This window comes from Rhincodon typus, chromosome 20, assembly GCF_021869965.1.
Source record: "Rhincodon typus isolate 14 chromosome 20, sRhiTyp1.1, whole genome shotgun sequence".
In the NCBI taxonomy this organism is placed as follows: Eukaryota; Metazoa; Chordata; class Chondrichthyes; order Orectolobiformes; family Rhincodontidae; genus Rhincodon; species Rhincodon typus.
The window spans coordinates 14,551,391-14,575,134 of record NC_063351.1 but is presented as its reverse complement, the minus strand read 5'-3'; the positions used below and the strand labels follow the sequence as shown (position 1 = coordinate 14,575,134).

At 42.0% G+C, this 23,744-nt stretch overlaps 1 protein-coding gene across 1 annotated transcript in view; it reads left to right on the top strand.

The window, feature by feature from the left end:
- Nucleotides 1–23,744, top strand: part of plce1 (phospholipase C, epsilon 1) — a 347,723-nt gene that overhangs the window by 31,485 nt on the left and 292,494 nt on the right. Inside the window, exon 2 of the mRNA XM_048609167.1 lies at nt 19,652–21,286. Within this exon, the coding sequence (XP_048465124.1) occupies nt 20,018–21,286 (1,269 nt within the window). The 5' untranslated portion in view covers nt 19,652–20,017. The remainder of the gene's footprint in view (nt 1–19,651; nt 21,287–23,744) is intronic.

Genomic DNA, 23,744 nt, shown 5'->3' with positions numbered 1-23,744 from the left:
CCCCCCCCCCCCCCCGCCGCAATCGTTGAAGGTGTAACACCTGCCCATTTACCTCCTCCCTCCCCAGTATCCAAGGGCCCAAACACACCTTCCAGGTGAAGCAATGCTTTACCTGCACTGCCCACAGTCTAGTCTACTGCATTCACTGTTTACGATGTTGAGGAAACCAAGCATAGACTGAGGTACCGCTGTACAAAACACCTACATTCTGCCCACAAAAATGACCCTGAGCTTCCAGTTGCCTGCCATTTTCGACACACCACCCTGTTCCCTGGCCAATATCTCTGCCTGGGGCTTGCTGCAGCACTCACTCTCCTATCCCCACCTATTGCTTACCCCTTACCCCCTCCCCCGCACCCTATCTTCTGCATAAAGAGAGTTTAATTAGCTAACATCAGTTCTGAGGAAGGGTCACCAGACCCAAAATGATTTTTCTTCTCAAATGCTGCTTGACCTGCTGAGCTTTTTCCAGCAATTTGTTCTTGTTTCTGATTTATAGCATCCGCAGTTCTTTGGGTTTTTACCAGATCATGCCAGCCTAGAGTGGGGTACTATTTGGTTCAGTGTGTACCTTCTAAGAACGCACAAGAATATGGAAAAAAATCAAGTCCAGTCAAATGCCATCATCTTCTCTTCAACACCTCTACCCACTCTGTCCTTGTGACTGTATCCACCTCTGACGAAGGCTTATGCTGTTCCGCTCTCGCTGTTAGCTGCAAAATCATCCCCTCTCTCCCATCCCAACCCTGACTGAGTACCCTACATGCCCTCATCTGCTTATTCGCTCAGGGCTCCTCTCCACCTGCACCAACTGTAATAGTTGTCCACCTACTCTCCTCTGTCATATTAACTACCTCTTTCTCATTCCTGGAGGGAAACAGCCTCCAGAAGGGCAGAAAAAGTCAAGACGGATGGTAAGCTCCTCACATTCTGCTCCTTACCCCTCAGACAGAGAGCATCAGGACTCTGTCTGTCTGTCTGTCCTGAGTTGCTGACCGACTTGTATCCGAACCCCTGGGGTCACCCTTGAGTGGTTAAGCTAGTAGCCCCTGAGTGAAACTAAAGCCTTTGATTTGATTGAGGGCTACTGACGACCATGGTGAGCTTCCTGAATCTGTCTGTCTGCACAAAATGATCCCCATGGCAGTGCAGTGAGCCTATTATCTCTGGCTGGAGGGAATGGTGCAAAACGGTAAGGCAGGGTGGCGTTGTGAATATCTAGTAAGGCTCCGAGTGAGTGAGCACTGACAGTCTAGTCCTGTCCATGAGCTGGGTGCTTGCCCCTGAGCATGTACTGACCAATGAGAGTTGCTGGTGCAGTCTGAGATGCAGAAGCATCTTGTGTAAGTGGATTGGGCGTGTGCCATGAGGGTTCTTACAGGCCGACACATGGCAGATGTCAGTGTCTGGATGCAGGGTGCACGTGGTTGGCACCCATGAGGTGTGTACTGAGATGGTGTTGCCTGGTGGAGGTCCTCCTTGCAGCAGGCAGTGAGCTGCGATCGCAACATGCCTGCATGATCTCCATGTCGAAACTTCCCAGCATCTAGTTTGCTCGGCTGGTTTGGTCAGATAGGAAGCTGCGCGTTACTGAGTTGAGATGTGTTGCTAATAAGGCATTTAACTAGAGATAATCCTCTTTGTAGATAACTTGCTGCTGATTCAGAATCTCCCCTCAACACCTGGAAGTTTGTTAAAAGATGTGCTGTTTCCAATTGTTGACAGAGGTCTCAGTAAGACTTCTGTTGTGATTCTGCCACAATACCCACATCATTCAGGCCCCTGTAGGATTCCACCCAAAGTCTGTGTTCTTGCTGTTATGGCCCTCTGAATTTGCCTCATTTCGTACACGTCCCTCATATGCTGTTTTCACTGACAAAACGTGTCGTGGTGTAGTTTGCAAATTTTCCCAACAGCCGCAGGTATTTTCATGGAGTTGCAGTGTTTTAAAGGAATTTGGCACAATTCAATCCAGACATTACAGGAAGTTGGTGCACTGTGGGAATGATGGCTGTGCCATCTTTAAGACATTGGGCTGGAGATGTGGAAGCTGGATGATCTCAATGTGCTAACAATTTGTAAAAACAATGATCATATATTCAATTGTCACCTGCATTGAATCTCAGTCTACCAAATTTGTTGATCAAACAAGGTGAATTTTGTCCATTTTCAGCTGCGTTCTAGTTTTGAACACTAGTCGTATTAAGTGAGCTGTATTTTTGAGTGTGGCTGACTTGTTTTTTTCATAACACTTTATTTCACAGTTCTACCACTGCCATTTTATTTGTTATTGATTTGAGTTTGTGATGTTGAATTCTTGTGACGTTGTGGATTTGAGTCCAGAAGCTAACAGAGGGATCTTGTCTTGCAAAACCCTGCATCTTGTCACTCTTGTGGAACACAGGCAGTGGCATTGGACCAGCTTTAAAGTGTCAAATCTGTACATTTTTGGAGGAGATTGATGTCCCTTTAATGCACCTTTGCAAAGAAAGCAGTTGTACAAGTCTTTTTATAAACACTTCTTCATGAATTTTAATAAATAAGTTCCACTGTAGCGCCTGAGATAAAGTCAAAATACAGTACTTTTTTTTAAACGAAAATTCTGGTCAAGAAGATTTGCAAACTTACAAGATTTAAGACTTTTTAAAAGTTGTGTTAATTTTTTGACCAAGTTAAATGAATTATCAATCACTGAATTGATAACAGTAAAAGCTTTGAATACCAAAGCAGCGTTTGTGATAACAACTATTATTAAATAACTGTCAGTTTTTTTTGTGCTAATTATCTCCAGATTGTCTTGTCATCCATCTGGCTGCTACTCTGTTCTGTTCTCATATCAGTGACCTTGTTCACTCATTCAACCCTATCTGCTTGCTTTTCTGATGTTTCTATTCTACATTAATCAACTTTCTACAGAACACACACCCTCACTGTGTGCACCACTTCCAATCCACTTGAAACACAATGATTGGATTGTTACATCTTGTTCTTTTCCACGCTCATTGTGGCATTGACAATCCTGTGCTTTAAATCATTCAAAAGTCTGCTTGCTGGTTAAAGTAACAGTTATCACTTATTTCCCTTTTGTAGTACTCCAACTATTTGCAAGCTTGGTTCAAGGAATATTTGTTTTTTTTTCTCTTGAATTCCTGAGCATTCCTATCTTGCTGCAATGCCAAGAAATTCAATCCCCAAGCTAAATTTGAGACCCAATGTATTTTGATTGGGTTTTGACCTTTTTTTGTCCCCAGATTGATCAATTCAGGTGTCTTTGGTTGGGGGATGGGGTTGGAGGGCGAGGTGGAGCAGAGATGTCGTCTTCCTCTAGAGGCATAGATAAAGGAAATGGGGTGGTAGACCACAAAAGGAACTTTGTTTCAGTACATTGGTAAGCGCAGAACTCCTACCATGGGATCAAAGTGTGGTGTCAGTTTTAGGTAGTACAATGTGTATAAATACCTTTAAGCCACAAACACTTAAAGAGGAAGGCAAATCAGCAGTGGCTAATGATTGCATTATGTCAAAGGAAGTGGCTTATAAGGATGGTAGCACAAGTGGCAAACCTGAGGATTTGGGGACAATTTCGAACTCGGCAAAGGAAAACCAAGAGACTGATTAAGAACGGAAAGAGATGTGTGAACGTAAGCCAGCGAGAAACACAAACTGTTAAAGCTTCTTTTGGGTGTGTGAAAGAGGAAAGATGAGCAAAGGTAAATGTGGGCCCACTATTGGTGTGGACAGGATAATTTATAGCGAGGAATTTTGGAGAAAGTTAAAGAATTACCACGTGTTAGTCTGAACAAAAGATTGAAGAAAATCTCCTAGAACTATGAGGTACTTGTGAAACTGAGGAACTAAATTAATCAATAGTAAAGAGAGTACTTAAACATTACTAGATTGCATGCAGATAAACCATCTGGACCAGATATGCGGTGTTGAGGGGAGTCTGGAGAAAGTTAATGCATCGGTGGGTCTTTAAAAATTTTATAGATTCTGGAGAGGTTCCGGCAGTCTGGAAAGTAGGAAATGTAACTCAACTGTTTAAGATTAGACTAGCCATCTGGTATCACAGCCTCCTCTGGTCCTCCAGGAAGACTATGAATTTGTTCTACAGCAGCCCTTTGACCAGGACCTCCAGACCTCTGGAGGATCACAGCACCATCTTCCCCTTCTCTGCCAAATTCTGACTGAACATCCATTCCTGAGCAGGGCAGCTTCAGAATTCCAGTGCTTGTGTGGGCACACTGTAACCTTTTTAACTATGACATGAGCTAGTGATGGGCTTTTGGCAGGTATTCATTGAGCTTCAGTTCTTCCAGGAAACAACTTGACGCTACCAAAAAAGTCCAATTAAGCCCAAAGTTCCAAAGATGCTAATAGAATATTAATGCTGATATGTGAGACTTATTACAAATATTATTTCACTTCTGCCTCATTGAACAAATTACACTACCATTTCCAGTAAAGGGCCCCTTACACTATTGCAAATTTACTAAGTACAGCACTATACTATGGGTGTGAGGTTACTGTTCATGAGGGAGCATGCATCACTTAGTAAATACTACATAAAGACGTTAAGGAAGGTGCTTTGAAATTAGATGAGAATGTGTGGTGCTTGGACTAGGGTGCTGCTGGTGTGATGATCACATCTTTAAGTGAAAAGGGACCGGATTTGCATTTCCGTGGTTCAGTCCTGCTACTCCCATCATTGAGAAAGTGATCTAGGTTAATGAAGTACTATTAAGCCAAAAGAGCTCTGTAAATTACAGCGAAGCATGCTAAATAATTCAATGTGGCATTTATTGGTCCATTTAGACCATCCAGCTTCACTGCAATGTAAAGCAAGACTTCAGCCAGACTACTCCCTTGGCCAAGGAGCCAACAGGAGTTAACGGCCTTTAGACACAGGGCGAGGTGATATCGGTCCTTTTGAGCACTGATTTTTAGCCAAAAATGAAGTTAAGTTAATTGTTACAGAGAAATTAACCTTTCAAAAATCGGCCATGAAAGCCGCTTAAAGCCTTGTGCCCCCTTAGAAACAATTTCTACCAATTCTATTTCTTCTGTCTTGTTTTGAAACACAGCTTTTTACATTTCCTGAGCAAGTGATTATAAATGTTTTCAGGATGTCATGCAATTGAAGTAAACTTGCACAGATTCCAAATTTTGGATTGACTAGATGAAGTGTTGAGCACGTTTTGTTTCTCTTCTCCAAACTTTTAAAACAGCAGCCGGGATGGAAAAGCAAATGAATCAGTCAGCTGTTCCTAAATCAGGATGACTGAAGAAAATTCAAAGCATCTTGTAACTGGTTCGCACCAATTCATTCAATTTGAAGATTTGGCCGATTAACTGATATTCCACAGTTATGAATGCAGCAAGCAACACAATCTCTTGCATGAAAATTGTTTGATTCCACTGAATAGATTCTGGCACACGTTTTTTTCATTTAGGAGGGAAGCAAAGATAAAGAAAACAAGACACTATACTAATAATTTAAATCGGTGCTTGTCAGATATCCAGCACATTCTTTCTTTCATGCTAAGACAGACAAAAGGGGTAATGTAAACTGTAGGTGCATCCATTTCAACACAAACATGGTCAATTTGATCATCTCTAAGTACAATAATGGCTGGTCAGTGTGTAAATATTTCCTGCAGTTTCTAAAATCCGATCCCTGCCTTTCATAAAGTAAGTATTGGGCAATCGCCACTATGTATTTTGATTTAAGTGGCATGCTTTTAGGACCAGCAGCCTTTCATTAAATATAACAGCAAAAACTTTCTGACTAGCTTCTCAATCTCATGAGAGGCGATAATAAGAGTAATTTAAGTCTTGTTCAGCACCCAAATGGGTCCTACACCAAGCTTTATAAATGATCCTCCCACCTCTTCTCCACTTAGTGAGCCATATTTTGACCACTTGCACATTCCAAAGAAAATTGTTCGGGTGAAAATGACTCATTCATTCACGAGTAGCACAAAGACCCATGAATTGTATCCTTGACTAGCTCCAGGATATTGAGTCATAATGTATGGAGATTTTAGGTGTCTTCAATTTTTTTGACTCTAAAACTTCAAACTTGAAACAGGCGGGCTTTGTTTGTCAGATATGATTAATGTCTCCTCACAGTTCCCTCTCACTCTCTTGCTTGTTGTAGGTGCCCACACTTGCTCTAGATACTGAAAAGCTATTGATAAGAGTGAACTGAATCTTCAGAGGGTGCCATCAAGATACAAGGCCAAATTAGAAAAGAGAAAACAGGGACGTGTCCTAATAGAAATTTTAATACTTATGAATTTGTTGGGTAAATTGAGCTGTACCATCAGCAAGTGCCTATAATGTGGAACTCTGCAATATAAAAATGTTTGAACAGCATACAAGTATTTAAGGTTAAAGATAGCTCACATGAAGGAGAAAAGGACAGAACAGAATAGAGAGCATAAGACCAGATGAGAGGAGGCTCTTGCAGAGCATAAAAAAACTAGCACAGAGCAAATGGACTGTTTCTGTGCTGTGAAAATCTGTATAGACTAGATGCTTGAGCATGTGCAATTTTTCAACAATCCTCCAGGCAGTAAAAATATAACAATGGTAGGACAAGAGAGCAGTCTCTTGTTGATTCCTATCACCCATGATTTGGAGTCCATCTGTTTCACTTGCAAATATTTAGAAAGGGGGAAAAATGATGATAAAATAAAACTTGTTGTTCACCACTCGTCTTCCATCTGCACAGGTCTGGTTCCCACAAGGGACACTCCACTCCTCACCTCATTGCCTGGCTTCAAACATAGACCAAAGACACGAGCTGCTTGATTACCGTTGAATTCAAGGCCATATTTGAAAGTGTGGCATCAGGGGCCCCCCTGGAGTCAGTGGGGATCCGAGGGTAGGGGTTTACTTTTTGCAACTCCCTGCTGAGTTATACCTGGCACACAGGAAGATGGTTGTGGTTGGTTTTGTTTTGGAAATCAATATATTCTTTACAAATGATGAAAAGAGACAAAAAGCGTTTTTTTTTTTTGTTAGAATCATAATGTCAGTCATCTCAACTCCAGGACTGATCTGCATGAGTTCCTCAATATTTTTAATTGCCTTGTTCACATGAGACCCTTCTGGAGCAGATGGAATTTGAACCCAGGACTTCTGACTCAGTGGTAGAGACACTACCCTATCTTGAGCTTTATCAATGACCTTCCCTCTGTCAGAAGTGGGGATGTTCGCCAATGATTGCACCATGATCAGGACCATTTGTGACGACTCAGATGTTGAAGCAATCCATGTCCACATTCAGCAGGACTTGGATAATGTTCCACACTGTGACTGGCGAGTAGTGTTCCAGACACACACATGCCAGGCTATGACATTTTCCAATGAGAGAAACCAACCAGTGAGTCTTGCTATTCATTGACATTTGCTATCACTGAATCTCCCATTGTCAACATCCTGGGGTTATCATCATCCAGAAAATGAATTGAATTAGTCATTTAAACAGGGTGGCTACACAAGCAGGCCAGCGGTTAGGAATACAGCAGTGAGCGACTAACTACCTGACTCAAAGCCTGTCCACAAGGCACAAGTGAGAAGTGTGATGGAGTACTCCCCAAGTGCTTGGAGTGCAGCTCCATCAACACACAACCTTAACACCAACCAGGACAAAGCAGCCTGCTTGATTGGCACCACAATCACCAACATTCACTCCCTCCTCCATCCACATTCAGAGGCAGCAATGTGTGGCATCCATTGCAGAAATTCTCCAACACCCTTTAGCATGACCACTTCTGCCCAGAAGGACATGGGCAGCAGACACATAGGTGTACCACCCCCTGCATGTTCCCCTCCAAACCACTCAGCATCCTGACTTGGGAATATATTGCTGTTCCTTTGCTGTCACTGGTCAAAATCCCAGACCTTTCTCCCAAACCGTGTACCTACACCAAATGAACTTCAGTTCAAGAAGGTAGCTGACCACGATCACCACCACCTTGAGGCCACTAGGAATGGGTGATAAATGCTAGCTAGCCAACCTTCTCCATGTCCCTTGAATGAATAAACAAAACTCCCCTTCCACTACTTTGTGAAATGCTGGAGATGCTGCTGTGGGGGGTGGGGAGAAACTACTTTCCCCTTTTCTGGGTCATACCAAAAGATCTGCTCTTGCTGATACAGTCTGCTGGATATAATCCAGCAAAAAACATGCATAAGAATTCACACAAAAACAAATTGCTGGAGAAACTCAGCAGGTCCGGCAGCATTTGGAGAGAGGAGAGTTAATATTTCAAATCCAGTGATGACTCTTCAGAACCATGAGGAAACCTGCATTTGAGGTCTTTTCCAATACTATGGATAATTAGCTTTTTGATCACGCTGTGTGCAGCAGAAGTCATATGCCAGACTCTATAGAAATGACTCCATTTGAACCTTAGTGGCTGACTCTACCTCCATCTAGTTGAGGCACTTCTGCAATAATCCACATTGTTGCAGAGCACATGATGCTGCTTGAAGTGAATGAATGGACCCATAACAAAGTGGTTGAATGAATGATTGACACCTAACATCAAGTTTTGCAGATCTCTAACACCACACAAATGCATTCATATATTTTAGCTTAATAGTTCCAAATCTCTCAGATAAAGGTACGACATATAAAAGCTGGAAGCAGTGCCTGATACATGAATAAATTATGTTTTAGCCAAAGTGGCCTTGTTTTGAAAATGCAATTTTAACTTGACGTTAGAGCCCAGAGCGCTACAAGCATACTCTGACACTAAACTAGGAGGAATCCTCCGAACATTGGCCCTCGAACCTGGTTGGCTACCGGTGACCAGCAATACACCAGATATGGCCTGTAGATAATAGCGAAGAAGGAGTTTGGTATGCTCGCCGTTATTGGTCAGTGCATTGACGATAGGATTGGGAGGTCATGTTGCAGCTGTACAGGACATTGGTTAGGCCACTCCTGGAATACTGCGTATAATTCTGGTCACCCTTCTATAGGAAGGATGTTGTAAAACTTGAAAGGGTTCAGAAAAGATTTACATGGATGTTGCCAGGGTTGGAGGGTTTGAGCCACAAGGAAAGGCAGAATAGGCTGGGGCTATTTTCCCTGAAGCACTGGAGGCTAAGGGATGACCTTTTATAGAGGTTTATAAAATAGTGAAGGGCATAGACAAGGTATTTTCCCTGCAGTGGGGGAGTTTAAAAAAAACTAGAGGGCATAGGTTTAAGGTGAAAGGGGAAAGATTTAAAAGGGGCCTAAGGGGTAACTTTTTCATGCAGAGGGTGGTGTATGGAATGAGCTGCAGAGGAAGTGGTGAAGGCGGGTACAATTACAACATTTTAAAAGGCATCTGGATGGATATATGAATAGGAAGGGTTTTGAGGGATATGGGCCAAATGCTGGAAAATGGGCCTAAATTGATTTTGAATATCTGGCCGGCATGGATGAGTTGGACCGAAGGACTGTTTCCATGCTGTGTAGCTCTAGGACTCTATAACTGTGAATGAAAATGGAGTAGATCATGTGCAAGTTCATCAAGTAGTAGTGATACAGCAAAGAAAATGGCATTGAAATAATAGAAACACACTACTCCTCAGAAGTAGTCAAACTTACAATGGAAGCCTTTTCCCTAGTTGCCCTGTCATTAAAAACCCTGAACGAATTGATTTATGTACGCACAAAGCGTTAAACACATGTAACGACAAACCCTGGGATGTGAACTGGTTCCATTCTTCAGTACGTTTGCAAGTCGATCTGTACGCTAATTGGAACACGATTCAGGACAATATAAAAGTACTGTTTTGTAAGTACAAGAAATAATCATAAGTTGGATCTTTTAAGATTACACCCCTGTCGGAGGCACATTCGGAAGTGTTGGCCTTTTGTAAATCAGACACCCACTGTACAATATACCATACAAAATACTATAAACTTGCTTTTTATTGTATCGCACAAAATAGTGATCAGCTATACTGAACTTAAACATTGCTGGAAAAAAAACATATTTTGCAAAGCTTTTTGTCTTGCACTCTTAAAGTAAATCACAAGAAACACTAAAGGGAAAGCAGCATCTACACTTTTGGAGAGGAGAATGCTTGATTGTTTGTGATATTTCCACAAACTCTCAGTTCATGACGTCTGCCTGTTAACTATGCTGCTTTCTTTACATTTTAATCAATGCACGTTGCATTGATCAAGGTCCTTCCCTGAAAGCTGAATCAGAGAACTCCTCCTTGGTTGAGTTGAAAAAGATGCAGTGCGTGTACATCTTTTTCCTGTCAGCAAAGAGGACCCTGTACTAATATATGCAGCTTCTAGTCTGAAGTATATTTCAGCATAATTCTCCTCTCTCACTCTGGGTTATGTTGCAAATACTGTCCATTACTTTTTGGGGAACAGCCGAAGGATTTGCTGTTTGATTCAATCTGCCAGTCTTTGGGATGTATGGACTGCATGTCTGGTATCACACTGGCACTGATATTCATATACCACATTGTTCAAATATTGTATAGTACATGTGAATGTATAACATACCACATATTGTGAATATATGACTGTAATTTCTGCCAAGGAAGGGCAACATTCATCTGAAATTCCTAAAGCCACTTAGCATAAATGGGTTAATGTCTCCGTTTAAAATGACAGTGCAATGCTAGAATTTCTTGGTATTATTTTAGGGCCGAAGGCATTTGTGGGAGAGAATACATTATGAACAGTTTGTGTGGGGTTTTTGAGGGAACATTGCATTTATTAATGAGGAAAAATGAAATGAAATGAAAAGCAGCAAGACACATCCTTGTTAATTTAGTTCATATTTGGAGCCAGAAGGACTGAGTGAATTTTAGGGTTTGTCCTTTATAAGAGCATCATGCATCCTTTTTAGGAAAGCTCCTTTTGTTCATTAGGATAAATGAGATGGCACACCTTTCTTTTTCCTAAAAATTCAGTAACTTGAATGTGGAAAGAATTTACAAAATGCCTCACTAAGAAAAGGAAGTGTTGAATACTGAGCTTTCTCTTTTCAGGCTTTTTCACAAAGTGAGGCTTCTATTGGTGGGGAGCAAGCATGGGGAAGTGTTTAGGGAGGAAATGCAAATGAGTGAGTCACCACAAGCAAAGAGAAAATTTTTGAGAGGGGGTGAAAAGATTGCCAAAGATACAAGTTTGAAGGTTGCTGGGGGGGGCGGGGGCAAAATGGGGTGGGTCTCGAGTCTGAATTTAAAAACCCCATTTTTAAAATAGCCCGTGTATTGAAGTGGAGACAGCCACAATAGATTGACTGTCTGACATGTTGGAATTACAGTCACAGGTGAGGTATATTCTCCAGAACAGGAGAGGCAAGACATCAAAAATCAGAGCTCACTGGATGACCAGATATTGTAAGATATGTACCAAAAAGAACTGTGTTTGAGAAAGGCAAACATGTTTGCCTAACTTAACGAGGTAGTAAAGGATTGAGGAGAGTCATAGAGCCATACAGCATGGAAACCGACCCTTCGGTTCAACCAGTCCATGCCGAATAAAATCCCAAACTGAACCAGTCCCACCTGCCTGTTCCTGGTCCATATCCCTCCAACATTTCCTATTCCTGTACTTACCCAAATGTCTTTTAAATGTTGTAACTGTGCCCTCCTCCACCACTTCCTCAGGAAGTCCATTCCACAAACGAACTCTTTTTTTTAAAAGTTACTTCTCATGTCGTTTCTTTAAATCTCTTTCCTCTCACCTTTTAATGTGCCCTCTCGTCTTGAAATCCTCCATCCTCGGGGAAAGACAACTTTCATTAACCCGATCTATACCCGCTGTTTGTTTTGCGCATGGACTTCCAAAAGGCATTTAATAAACGTATTGGACTTGTCAGTAACATTTTAAAGCCCTTGGAATAAAAAGTACTGCAGCAACATAGTGATGAAATTGGTGAATGTTTTTAAAACTGGAGAAAATGTACAGTTAAGTTTCCCCAGTGACTGGTATTATGACCAATGCTTGTTTTGATATGTTTTTAATAACCCAGACATGGGTTGGGGGATGGGATATCTCTTCCTGTTTGAAAATCAGAGGACACTGATTTATGCTGAATGGCAAAAAGACTTTGTGGTGACATGAGGGAACATTTTTTATACATTCAGTGGTTTGATCTGGAATGCACTGTGCAGTGAAGGTGCTTTCATTTATTATTGCTTTCAAAAGGGAGTGGGAAATAATTAGGCTGCAGCAAAAGGACAGGATGTGAGTCTAGCAGAGTTGCTCTTTCTGAGAGCTGGCTTAGATGCAACAGATGGAATAGTCTCCTTCTTTGCTGTACAAGTCTATAATTGAGTCTAAATGTGTGAAGGTTTAAAGACCAGTAGGGAGCAACGTTTGAAGAAATTGTGCCGGGAGATAATGGAAATATGATGGTGGTGACATGAATAAGGCAGGAGCAGCAGCAGGAAGTGTTTGAGTAGATTGCAGTCGATGTCTTGGTGATGGATTTAAGGTCCAACGAAAGCAGCATTTGGGAAAATTACTTCTGGTGGGATTGCAAGTGACAACCCATCTTTGTGAGACTAGCTGTATTCAAAAATTTTAGTGTTTGCAACGGTGGTTTTTTTTTTGCAGCTCTGTGGTATCAATGCTGTCCCGTCCTATTTCCTTTTTGGTGCGATGTGTGATCCCTGCCAACAGCCTTCCTGTGCAATGGCTTGAGGAGTTACCCAGTTGAGATGCCATTCACAGGTGCACCCCACAATTTTATGTTCCTGTAGTTCCTCAGCAACAGGTTTGGAACACTGTACTATCCTTTGGGGGGTGGGGAACATGGGTGATTTCTCAAATTCCTGTTTTTTGGTTAAAGTTAATGAATCATTGTGTTGAACAGAACAAAAGGATGTTAAATGAGGAGGGGGCTCAGGATTGCTTTAACTGTTAGTTCATTTTGAGGAAATCGCTACCCCTCTTCCAAAAATCAATTTCAGCTTAATACAAATGGAGAAAATAGGAGTGAGAGTAGGCCATTCAACCCCTCCAGTCTGCTGCACTACTCAATATGATCAGGGCTGATCATTCAACCCGATACCCTGTTCCTGCTTTCTCGCTAGACCCTTTGATTCCTTTAGCTCTAAGAATTCTATATCTGCCTCCTTCTTGAAAGCATTTGATGTGTTTTGACCTCAACCCTTTTCTGTGGCAGAGAATTCCACAGGCTCACCACTCTGTCTGGGTGAAGAACTTTCTTCTCATTTTTAGTCTTAAATTGATCCCCCCCCTAATATCCTTAGATGGTGACACCTAGTTCTTTATTCAGACTGTTCCTTAAAATAGCTAAGAAACTAGGCTGGTGCCTACAATAAATGTTGCTGGTAATTTAAATGAGAAAGTAAAATTGATCTGCTGCAAATTTAGTTTTTAGAAGGTATTTAAAACCAGACCTGAGTGAGAGAGGACGGAAGTTCAAATGGGGAAGCAAGTAAAATAAGTTACTTACAATCTTGCAAAACATCCAAGCACAGATTAATACAAAGTTTTTGAGAAGATTTATAACTCTGCTTGTGGATGAGGTTGTAGACTTGCTCGCCAAGCCGGTGTGTTTGATTACAGACATTTCATCACCCTGCTAGGTAACATTGTCAGTACACCTCCAGTGAAGTGTTAATGTTCTGTCCCGCTGATTATTTATATGCCTTGGTGTGTTGGGATGTTTGGTACCATTTCCGGTTCTGTTTTTCAATGGTTTGTATATCGGGTTCAGTTCAATATGTTTGTTGATGGAGTTCCAGTTGGAATGCCAGGCCGCCAGGAATTCCCTGGCATGTCTCTGTTGGGCTCGTGCTATTATGGATGTGTTGTCCCAGTCGAGTTTGTGTGTACTGAGACCAATGAGAATGAGTCATGTCTCTTGGTGACTAGTTGGTGCTCATGTATTCTTCTTTGTCAGTTTTCTTCCAGTTTGGCCTATGTAATGTTTCTCACAGTCCTTGCGTGGTATTCTGTATAACTAGAAAGAACATACATTTATTTGGCTTCCGTTGAATGCTATCTTCTGCCATGATGACTGATGCCAAGTATTTATTCAATTCCACTGCAATTTCCCTATCATTATTTCTCCAGCCTCAATCTCTGGGGGCATATGTTCACCTTAGGCTTCTCTATTCCTTTTATTAGATTTTTGTAATAAGTTTTTGCTGTTCCCTTACTAGCTACTTATTCATTTAATCTGTACAGTGTGGAAACAAGCCATTTGGCCCAACAAGTCCATACCGACCCACCAAAGAGCATTTCACCCAAACCCACACTCCTACCCTAACTCACCTAATCTACACATCCCTGCACACTATGGGGCAATTTAGCATGGCTAATCCACCTAACCTGCACATCTTTTGGGCTGTGGGAGGAACCGGAGCACCCAGAGGAAACCCACGCAGACACGGGGAGAACGTGCAAACTCCACACACAGTCGCCTGAGGGTGGAATCGAAACCTGGCACTGAGAGGCAGCAGTGCTAACCACTGAGCCACCATGCCATCCAGCTAGTTTACCCTCTCTTTATTTTTCCCTGTTTTGGTATTTTGGTTTTTTGTTTTAAAAGTCTCTGAATTACCACTAATCTTTGCAACATTGTACACTTTTTTTTCCTTTAATTTGATACTATCCCTAACTTGTTAACCGTGGTTGTTTTATCCCTTAGAATCCTCCTTCTTCACAAGAATATATCTTTGTGAGTGATGAACTATTTTCTTTAAAGATTTTGCTATTGTTTTGCCATCTTTTCTCCTAAAAAAACATTTCCCAGTTCAGCCCAGCAATCTCTGCCCACGTTCCTTTTTTATTGTGATGTTTGTTCTTTTTGTTGTTTAAATTGAATTTAGCCCAATTGTTTCTGACATAGTATCCTCTCACTCAAACTGAATGCTACATTCTACCATTTAATGGTCAGTATCCTTGGATTTTTTTTTTAACTTTGAGGTCAGTTATTAAATTGCCTTATCGCACATGGCCAGATCTAAACTAGCCTGATTGGATCTACAAGATATTCTTATAGGAACTTTGCCCAATATACTCTATATACTTCCTCAAGGATACCTATGTCCATTTGATTTTTCCCAATCTACGTGAAGATTAAGATCACTCATTAGCGTGATGCTGTTTTACGTGCCTCCTCTGACGATTTTTCTGCCTTAGTTATTTTTGACAGCTTATTTTCAACATTTCAGAGGACTTTTTCTCCCCCCTACCATGTGAGTTTGAATAGTATGTTTGACAGGATATTGAGCTTCTAACAGGGTGAATGGGTTTTGAATGGCTATCCTTTTTGACACATTAGGAGGTTTGAACACCTTCAACTAATTATGTTTGTAATGAATATGGGGTGAATGGGCATAGGGCTTCAGGAACCTGTATTGGGGAGTGAGGCATAATAGTGAGGGTCAGGATGCTTAACACTCTGTTCTTGAATGTGGGTGAAGTCTTAGTGAAAAGTGAAGCCTTCTGATATGCTTACCTTGTCATCTACCCACCTATGTTACTGCCTAAGGCCTGTTTCAAGTATGGTGGTCCACTCCAATCCATCCCTGCTCCTTTACTATGAAACTAATAATTAACAATGGGTGGCTCTGTGGTTAGGATTGCTGCCTCTCAGCGCAATGGATTTGGGTTTGATTTCAGCCTCAGGCTACTATCTGTGTGGAGTTTGCACATCCTCCCTGCGTCTACGTGGGTTTCCTGCGGGTGGTCCGGTTTCCTCCCACAGTCCAAAGATGTGCAGGTTAGGTGAATTGGCCATGCTAAATTGCCCATAGTGTGCAGGGATGTGCAGGCTAGGTGGGCTAGCTGTGGGAAATGCAGGGTGAAGTGGTAGTGGCGTAAGTGTGGGTGTGACGTTCTTTGGATGGGCAGAATGGCCTGCTTTCACTCTCTGTAGGGATTGTATAATTCTCTGAACAGCATTGACAGGCAAGAGAGGGATCCTAGCATCTGAAAATAGCCTGACTCCTGATTTCTCCCGAAGAGAAAATCTGGACCAATATTTTTGCCTCCCTAATAAAGGAACAAATGTGCAGAACTAATATTATGATGCAAGTAATGATTGCATTTTGTTTTCTTAAAAAGAAAGTAACTTGTTTAGTGTAGCACCTTTTCGTCACCTTGGGATGTCCCAAAGTGTTTCGTTTCCCATTGCAGCTTTTGAAAAGAAACTCAATGTGTGGAAGATGAGAGCCAATGGTTGGAATCTTGAGCACTTTGGAAGCCAGTTGAGGGATTTTATCATTTCTGGGTCTATGCAGTGAGCTGACAGACAGGGTGCCCGCACAGGAGATTCACCCAGAGGTTCTCCATGAACAGACCATTGCTGGGTTGGCCATAGTCTTGAAGATGACTTAATTCCTGAAACTGAAAGCCCAATTGAGGATCTGAAACTGTGGGAGGATGGGTGCACCACCATTGCCAATGATGTGCCCTGCTACATTTGGAAGCAGAATGCAAGGGAGTCACTGCATTGCGATACCTTCTGAAGCGGTTAGAATGGAGCAAAATAAATGATGGCCCATGCTGGGAGGTGAACCCTGACCACTGTGTGGCCTGTGGCCCCAGCAATGGTCTGCTAATGGCTGCAACTTCAGTGGGGAGGGGGCTTCATTAGGCCCCCGATAGCCAAATACAGGCATATGCCAGCCCTGACCTTTGGTGGAGATAGGGTGGGGACTCTTTTATTCCCAGGAAGACCCTGATAGTGCTACCAATCCAGCCACAAATGGCCTGTCGGTCATGCAAGTTGACTACCCATCTCTGCCTGGTGAATAGCCTCTGGTGATGTGCTGCCTCTGGGAACAGGAAGGGGGCTAAACTTGGAACTTTGAGCCACTGCAAAATTTACTGTTCATTTAGAAGTTTGAACTATAGTATCTGGTTTTTATGCTTTTCATAGCAGGTTACTGTCTAGTGAAGAGGATTAACTGGAGGGGGTTTTAAAAACAAACTTAAATCTCTGAATCAATTGTTTTATGTTCCGTCAAATATAGCCATTCAGTTAAATAAGTGTTGGGTCATTAACCACCAAACAATTATACAGCAATTGGGTCTGAAATTTCGCGAAGTTTTTTTTATATTATAGGTCACTCAAAATCTGTCAAAACATGGCAAAAGATAAAAGGAAATTCAAGTGCAAATGTGTATAGCATGAATGAAGTTTTTTTATGCAGGTTTCAAAAAAAAAAACTTGTCATCCTGGATACCAATCCTACTCACAACTGACAATTTTCCTAGTCTAAAGTAATCATAAGGTGAATCTTTGCTCACGTGTCTGTTATGGACCTATTTTATTTAAAGTAGCTCTTGCAGCCACAATTAATGGTTTTAATTTTAAGGATTCTAATTAGACACCTTTTTTTTAAAAAGGAAGCTATTAATCTTAGAAACTATTTAACTTACTGAAACCAAACTCGGATGATGGTACATAATTAAAGCCAGTACCCTTTATTTAAAATCAGGTCAAACACAGATGATGGACTAAACTGACCTACAATGCATCTTTTTGTGATAGATGTTTTCAGTTGCATTGCTAAAGCTGCACAGGTTATCATTTTTATACACTTTAAATACCCTATGTGAAAATCAATCATGAAGAATTGCAAAGGTTTTTTGCATAAGAGTTTTGTCAGTTTTGACCTTCTTTCATGTGAAAGTTGATGGTAGTATTTGAGAGGTGAAAGCTCTGCTCTCCTTTTCCCACTCCTCTTCCCTCCCTTATCGGAGAAGGGATGACAAGTTGAGATGCTGTTCAGGAAAGCCATGTTGAGTCAAGATGTTGATCTGTTTGTCCCACAGGAGCTGCTTGAATAGAAACCCCACTATCTGGACTAGCCATATAGGGTCATAGAATCATACAGCTTGGAAACAGACCCTTCGGTCCAACCAGTCCATTCCAACCATGTTCTGAAACTAAACTAGTCCCACCTGCCTATGTTTGGCCATATCCCTTCAAACCTTTCCTATTCATCAACTTATCCAAATGTCTTTTAAATGCTGTAACTGTACCTGCATCCACCATTTTCTCTAGCAGTTCATTCCACACTCACTGGAGGGGAGGGGTTGAAAATCACCCCTCTGGCCCCTTTTTTAAATCTTTCTCCTCTCACCTTAAAAAGTAGTTTTGAACTCACCTGCCCTTGGCAAAAGACCCTTGTCATTCACCTTACCTATGCCCTTCATGATTTTATAAACCTCAATAAGGTCACTTCTTAACCCGCTATGGTCCAATGGAAAAAAAGATCCCAGCCTTTTCAGTCTATTTTTTTTTTATATCTCAAACCCTATTCCTGGCAATATCCAGGTAAATCTTTTCTGAACCCTCTCCAGTTTAATAATATCCTTCCTATAACAGGGTGACCAGAACTGCACACAGTACTCCAGAAGAGTATACATATGGTTATAAAAGCAGGTCAGAGGCTAGGAATCCTGCAAAGAGTAACTCACCTCCTGATTCACCAAATCCTGTCCACCATCAACAAGGCACAAGTCAGGAGTGTGACGGAATACTGCCCACTTGCCTGGATGGGTACAGCTCTAACAACACTAAAGAAGCTTGACACCATCCAGGACAAAGCAGCCTGCTGGATTGGCACTACATCCACTCCCTCCATCACTGATGTTTCGTTGGAGCATTGTATACCATCCTCAAAATGCGCTGCAGAAATTCACCAAAGTTCCTTAGACAGGACCTTCCAAACCCACAACCCCTGCCATCTTGAAGCAGATACACAGGAATCCTATCACCTGCAGTTTTCCTCAACCATTCACCATCCTGACTTCAAGTTATATCACTGTACTTTTTTAGTCTTGCTGAATCAAAATTCTGGCATTGCCTCCCTAATAGCACCGTGGGTCTACCTGCAAGAAATGGGCTGCAATGGTTGAGGAAAGCAGCTCACCACCATCATGTTTAGGGCAACAAGGGGCGGGTAATAAATACTGGGCCAGCGAGTGTCGTCCACTTCCCATGAGTGAGTGAAGAAACCATGTCCGTAGCAGACAGCCCAAATCCAGCACTTTGCAAAGATCACTAAATGGAGCAATCTGCTAATCACCCCTTTTGCTGAACCACAGCTTGGAGCTAAACAGCGCAGTCTGTCTGACTGGGACAAAGCAGAGCTTCTCGGGGTATGTACCACCATGTCATAGCAACAGGACAGTGGCAACTGGCCAATCAATGGGCACAAGTCGACAACTAATCCATATGCATGTTACTCTGTGGGCCTAAATAAAACACACGTGTAAACCCCTTGAAGATTACTCGCTCTCAAAAAAAACCGCCTTTAACATTTTTGCTGAAAAATTGATCTCAAACAAGCATTTAACTTGCATTCTGTTGTATATGGTACATGAAATAATAATTATTTCAAGTGACTCCTATTTTTAAAAAAAAAATGCAATCCAGCATTCTGCAATGCAACGATTCAGAGGAGATTTTACATTTGATTCGTACTTGATGTTGAATGCAAAATGTGATCAAATTTAAATTCACCGGACGGCATAATTTGTGTCCACGTTCCCCTTTTGTCCCAGGATGTTCTCGTTTACTCCTTGTTACACTTTCCCATTGTTATTTTGAATTGTGTAAACCTTTCTGAGGTAATGTACTGAAACTCTTAATTCATTTCTCCTCTTGTTTTGCAGAGAAACATGATCTGAATTTGGAAACTGCTCAGATAAACCCTCTTCTAATTCCACGTGATAACAAAATAGTTTCTTTTCACCAAGTTATTTGCAGCATTCATCATAAAGATGAATTCATAGAGCTGCCAAAGTCGAGGCTCCCTAATGTATTGAGCAGCACACTCCTTCTATCGGATAATATTTGAGAGCCCAGCTGCTCAATTTAAACGTCATTATTCTCTAGGCTTTATCAGCTGGTAAAGTTTTCCTGTCTATAAATAAGACATCTGTGAGGAGAAACGCTCACTAAGAATTGAGCCTGCTGATTATTCGTAGAGCTTCAGCAAGGAAGTTTTCAGACATTGGTCTCTCTCTTCAGGCCATGCTATGACAATCAAAGAAAAGAACCAAAAGCATATTGAGTGTTGCTGTTTCAAAATTACTTCTGAAGAAATAGCTGCTTCTGTGTTTGTGACTGTCGCACCAGGAAAGATGATATCTGCCCAGTCAGCTGAAGATGAAAATAGGCTGAGCAATTCAGGCTGTGATGTTAAAATAAGGCATGTTGTCGATGAAAGAATGCTGGATGTAGATCCGATGTCAGTCATTCAGGGTCCTTCAGACCCTCCTTTGGAGCTGCAGGGCACACTGCCAGTGATGTCTGTAGGACAACTGACTGCGAAATACAATGCTCAACGTGGAAGTGTGTTTGAGGATCATGACATGGGGACTTCAGGCTCAAAAGCAGGGTGTTACAATGTAAGCAGTGACCAGTCTAGCCAGAGAAGTTGTGACTCCAGTCCGTCTTCTCATCAGTCCATGAAGGAATGCGATAAATTGTATCAAACAGAAGGAGACATAAGCTGGAAGCCCAAGAGCTTCTCCCCTTTCTTAGGAGGAGCGATCAATGGAAAAGAAACGGGCTTAGCACATGAAAGGTCTTCTGTGCAGCTCCCATCGTTGTGTAGTCAGATCATTGAAGACAGCTGCCCACGCAGTGCTTTGAACCTAAAGCATTATGCCGATGGTGACAATAAAAAGTACCATGTTTTTTGCCCTGGCCCATGTTCACAGGCTACTTCTATCGGCCATGTTGAACATAACTATTCATCCACACCCTTTAGTTGTGCAACAAAAACTCTACTGCAGCTGCAGGAAGACTGCATTGCTGAAAGAGTACATGACAGTAATGAGAGTTGCCCAGGCTTGCATGTTGCACAGTTTGGATTCAGTAGGGTCCAGCGAAAACTCAAGTTGAAGACTACGACTGATGGGTCTGTGGGTGGTCATCCAATGACCCGACTTTCCCTGAAGCCTTCTATCATCTATCTTGAAGACGCGGGCAATGGTGGTGAAGAAGGGATGGGGGATGAGTTTGAACGAAACAAGAAGGAGCGCTCCACTTTGCTCTTTAGACGGTACAATAAGAATAACCGAGAGGTGAAGAAATCTGTGTATACGGGATCGAGGGCACGCTCGAGAACCTTACCATCGGGCCACATAGGTGCAAAGGCCAGGAAGGTCATCAACCAAAGGAGAAACGTTAATATTGACATCAAACTTCCCAGATTTCCTGATGAGAAGCTGCTGATATGCCAAGCTATGTTGCTGAAAGGTGGCTGGCATCATTCCTGGACTAATTCCAGCCGGAGTAAGGTAAGAAATGTGTGTGTACAATTGTGCTCCCTTTTTGCTGTGCTGTTTGTGTGGAACAAGAGATTTAAAAGGATTCAGTTGCTGATCACCTTCACTGAGCAGTCTGTGCTAGATGGAAGCATTCATTAGCCTGTTGATTTAAGACGTGCCTCCTAGTCCATGCAGGTTAATTCTAGTAAACAGGTAGAGACAGAAATGTCAAAAATCAAAAACAGAAATTGCTGGAAAATCTCGGATCGAGCAGCATCTGCGGAGAGAAAACAGAATTAATGTTTTGGGCCCACTAACCCTCCTTTAGAGATGTCAGCCTGGTCTTCAAATTCCTGTACCTGAGTTAAGGCACATATATACAAACCTGAATAGACAGCTCAAATAAATAACCTTAATCCAGGCTTGTGCAGAATTTAATATAGAAATATTAAAGTTACTTTTGTATTTAATATACAGGTATTACTGTTTTAGTATAACACTGTGCAAATGCTGAGGTCAATGGGAAGAGTTAATGTAATATGCATGTGACGACTATAAAAGTGACTGACTGTTTATTGTAGGTTGGAGGGATGTTCAATCAGTTTCACTCGCTCTGTGCCTTTTTTCCAGTAAGTTAGCCTTGCCTTTCTTTATTTTAATGAGATGAACTGTGTATATTGTGTATAAGGGCTTTTTAAAAATAATTTTCATGACTGAGTAGGTGGGTTATCAGCAGAAACAAATTGAGTAGTGGGGAAAGTGGGTGATGAAGGGAATTATCCTGACAGAGTTTAAATGCAGGTTACAAATGGTCAGTGGAGGAATGTTGGATGGAAACTTTATTTCTTCTGGGGGTGGTGGGCTTGGAGGTAGGAAGGACACTAATTTGATGGGAGTGGTGATGTCCACAAACTGTTTTGCCTTGCCTCCCCTCCCCTCTCCTCTGGATTTATGTTTGGGGTGCTGGGGAGCCCTTGGTCAACCTTGCTGACTCATTGTCAATTGATCCCCCTAAGTGGGTGATTAAGGGGCACTTCAGGGTCACAGCCCACCAGTTCTGGAAGGAATTAGACTGCAGGTGGGAGAGTCCCATGTGAGGTCAGATCAGGTGCGGGCAGGAAGTAGAAATAGATAAAAGGAGCAGGAGTAGGTCATTCGGCCCTCTTGAGCCTGTTCCTCCATTCAACATGATCATGGCTGATCGTCCAACTCCGTACCCTGTTCCCACTTTCTTCTCATTCCCCTTGATCCCTTTAGCCCTAAGAGCTATATTTAATTCTTTCTGTCATCATGTGTCAGCCCCGCATTCCCAAGAATCAGTCTGGTAAACCTTTTCACCCGCTCCATCTGTTGATCAAAGCCAATCACTGCCTGGTTGAGAGACTGCATGCTGGGCAGACCGGAACCACTCCCTGTCCTCCCCTGCCTTGCCCGTGGGCCCTGTGGCCCATGGGGGTTGGGGGTATTGGTGATCTGATGTCAGCAGCTACTGTCTGTTCGGTGCACTGCTGAGAGCAAAAGCTGCCAGCCTCTGATCATCCTTCACTGGGCTGGAGCTCTGTCCCAAGGTTCTTCCTTCCAGGAGAAGGCCAGTCTGTGCTCTTGTTGATTGTTGGTGTGTGGTTTGGTGCCTTCCACAGGAGGTCTATTGTGTCAGTCTCTCTCCAGCTCTTCAAGTTATGGCCCCAGAATCTCAACCCACGATTCTACCTGTTCATTCTATAATTGAGTTTTCTTTCAATGTATTCGTACTTTGGTACAGCTTAACTTTTTTATATCTTGACATAATGTTTTATGGACTAAAATGGTTTGGAAAAAGACACAGTTTGAAGATGGTGGCAGTGATTATCTGACCACGAGTTGACCCGGTTGATAAACAATACCCAGTCTGAGCAGAAGTTAGACTGGCTTCAGTCATTTTGATGACAATCACTTAAGTCAGCATTGACTGTTTGATCTACACCTTTCAAGAGGTTTCATGAATTTGGTTGAAAGTTGCCTGCAGATGATTCGGGTTGAAAAGTCGATGAAGCCATACACAGGAAAACTCCATTCAATTTCATTTCTGATTATAACTTTTGATTTCATATTTCTTTCTCTTGCTCCTTGTTTTTCTCAGTCCCTCAAAGGACACTACCATGTGATATTGCAAATTAGAGCAATATTTGTTTGCTGACAATGCAAGAATATCTACAAATGTTACCTCTGCTGAAGATGCAAGGAATCAATTAAACAGCTCTGGTCTCCGGTTTTTACCTCCCACCTTGAAGACTCTTCAAACTGCTTATTCCTGATCTTTTTTTTGCACCAGATATTCTTAGCTTTTTAAGCTTTTTAACCTGTGTGTGTTTAAGGTTACATTTTATTCTTTTTCCCAAGGTTAGGCAATGACATTCCAGTTTTATTCAAGAAGGCCTTGTGCTTGGCTCCTTAGTTTAGACAATATTGTGGTTAAATTGATATGTGATCTAGCTACGTGGTAAAATGC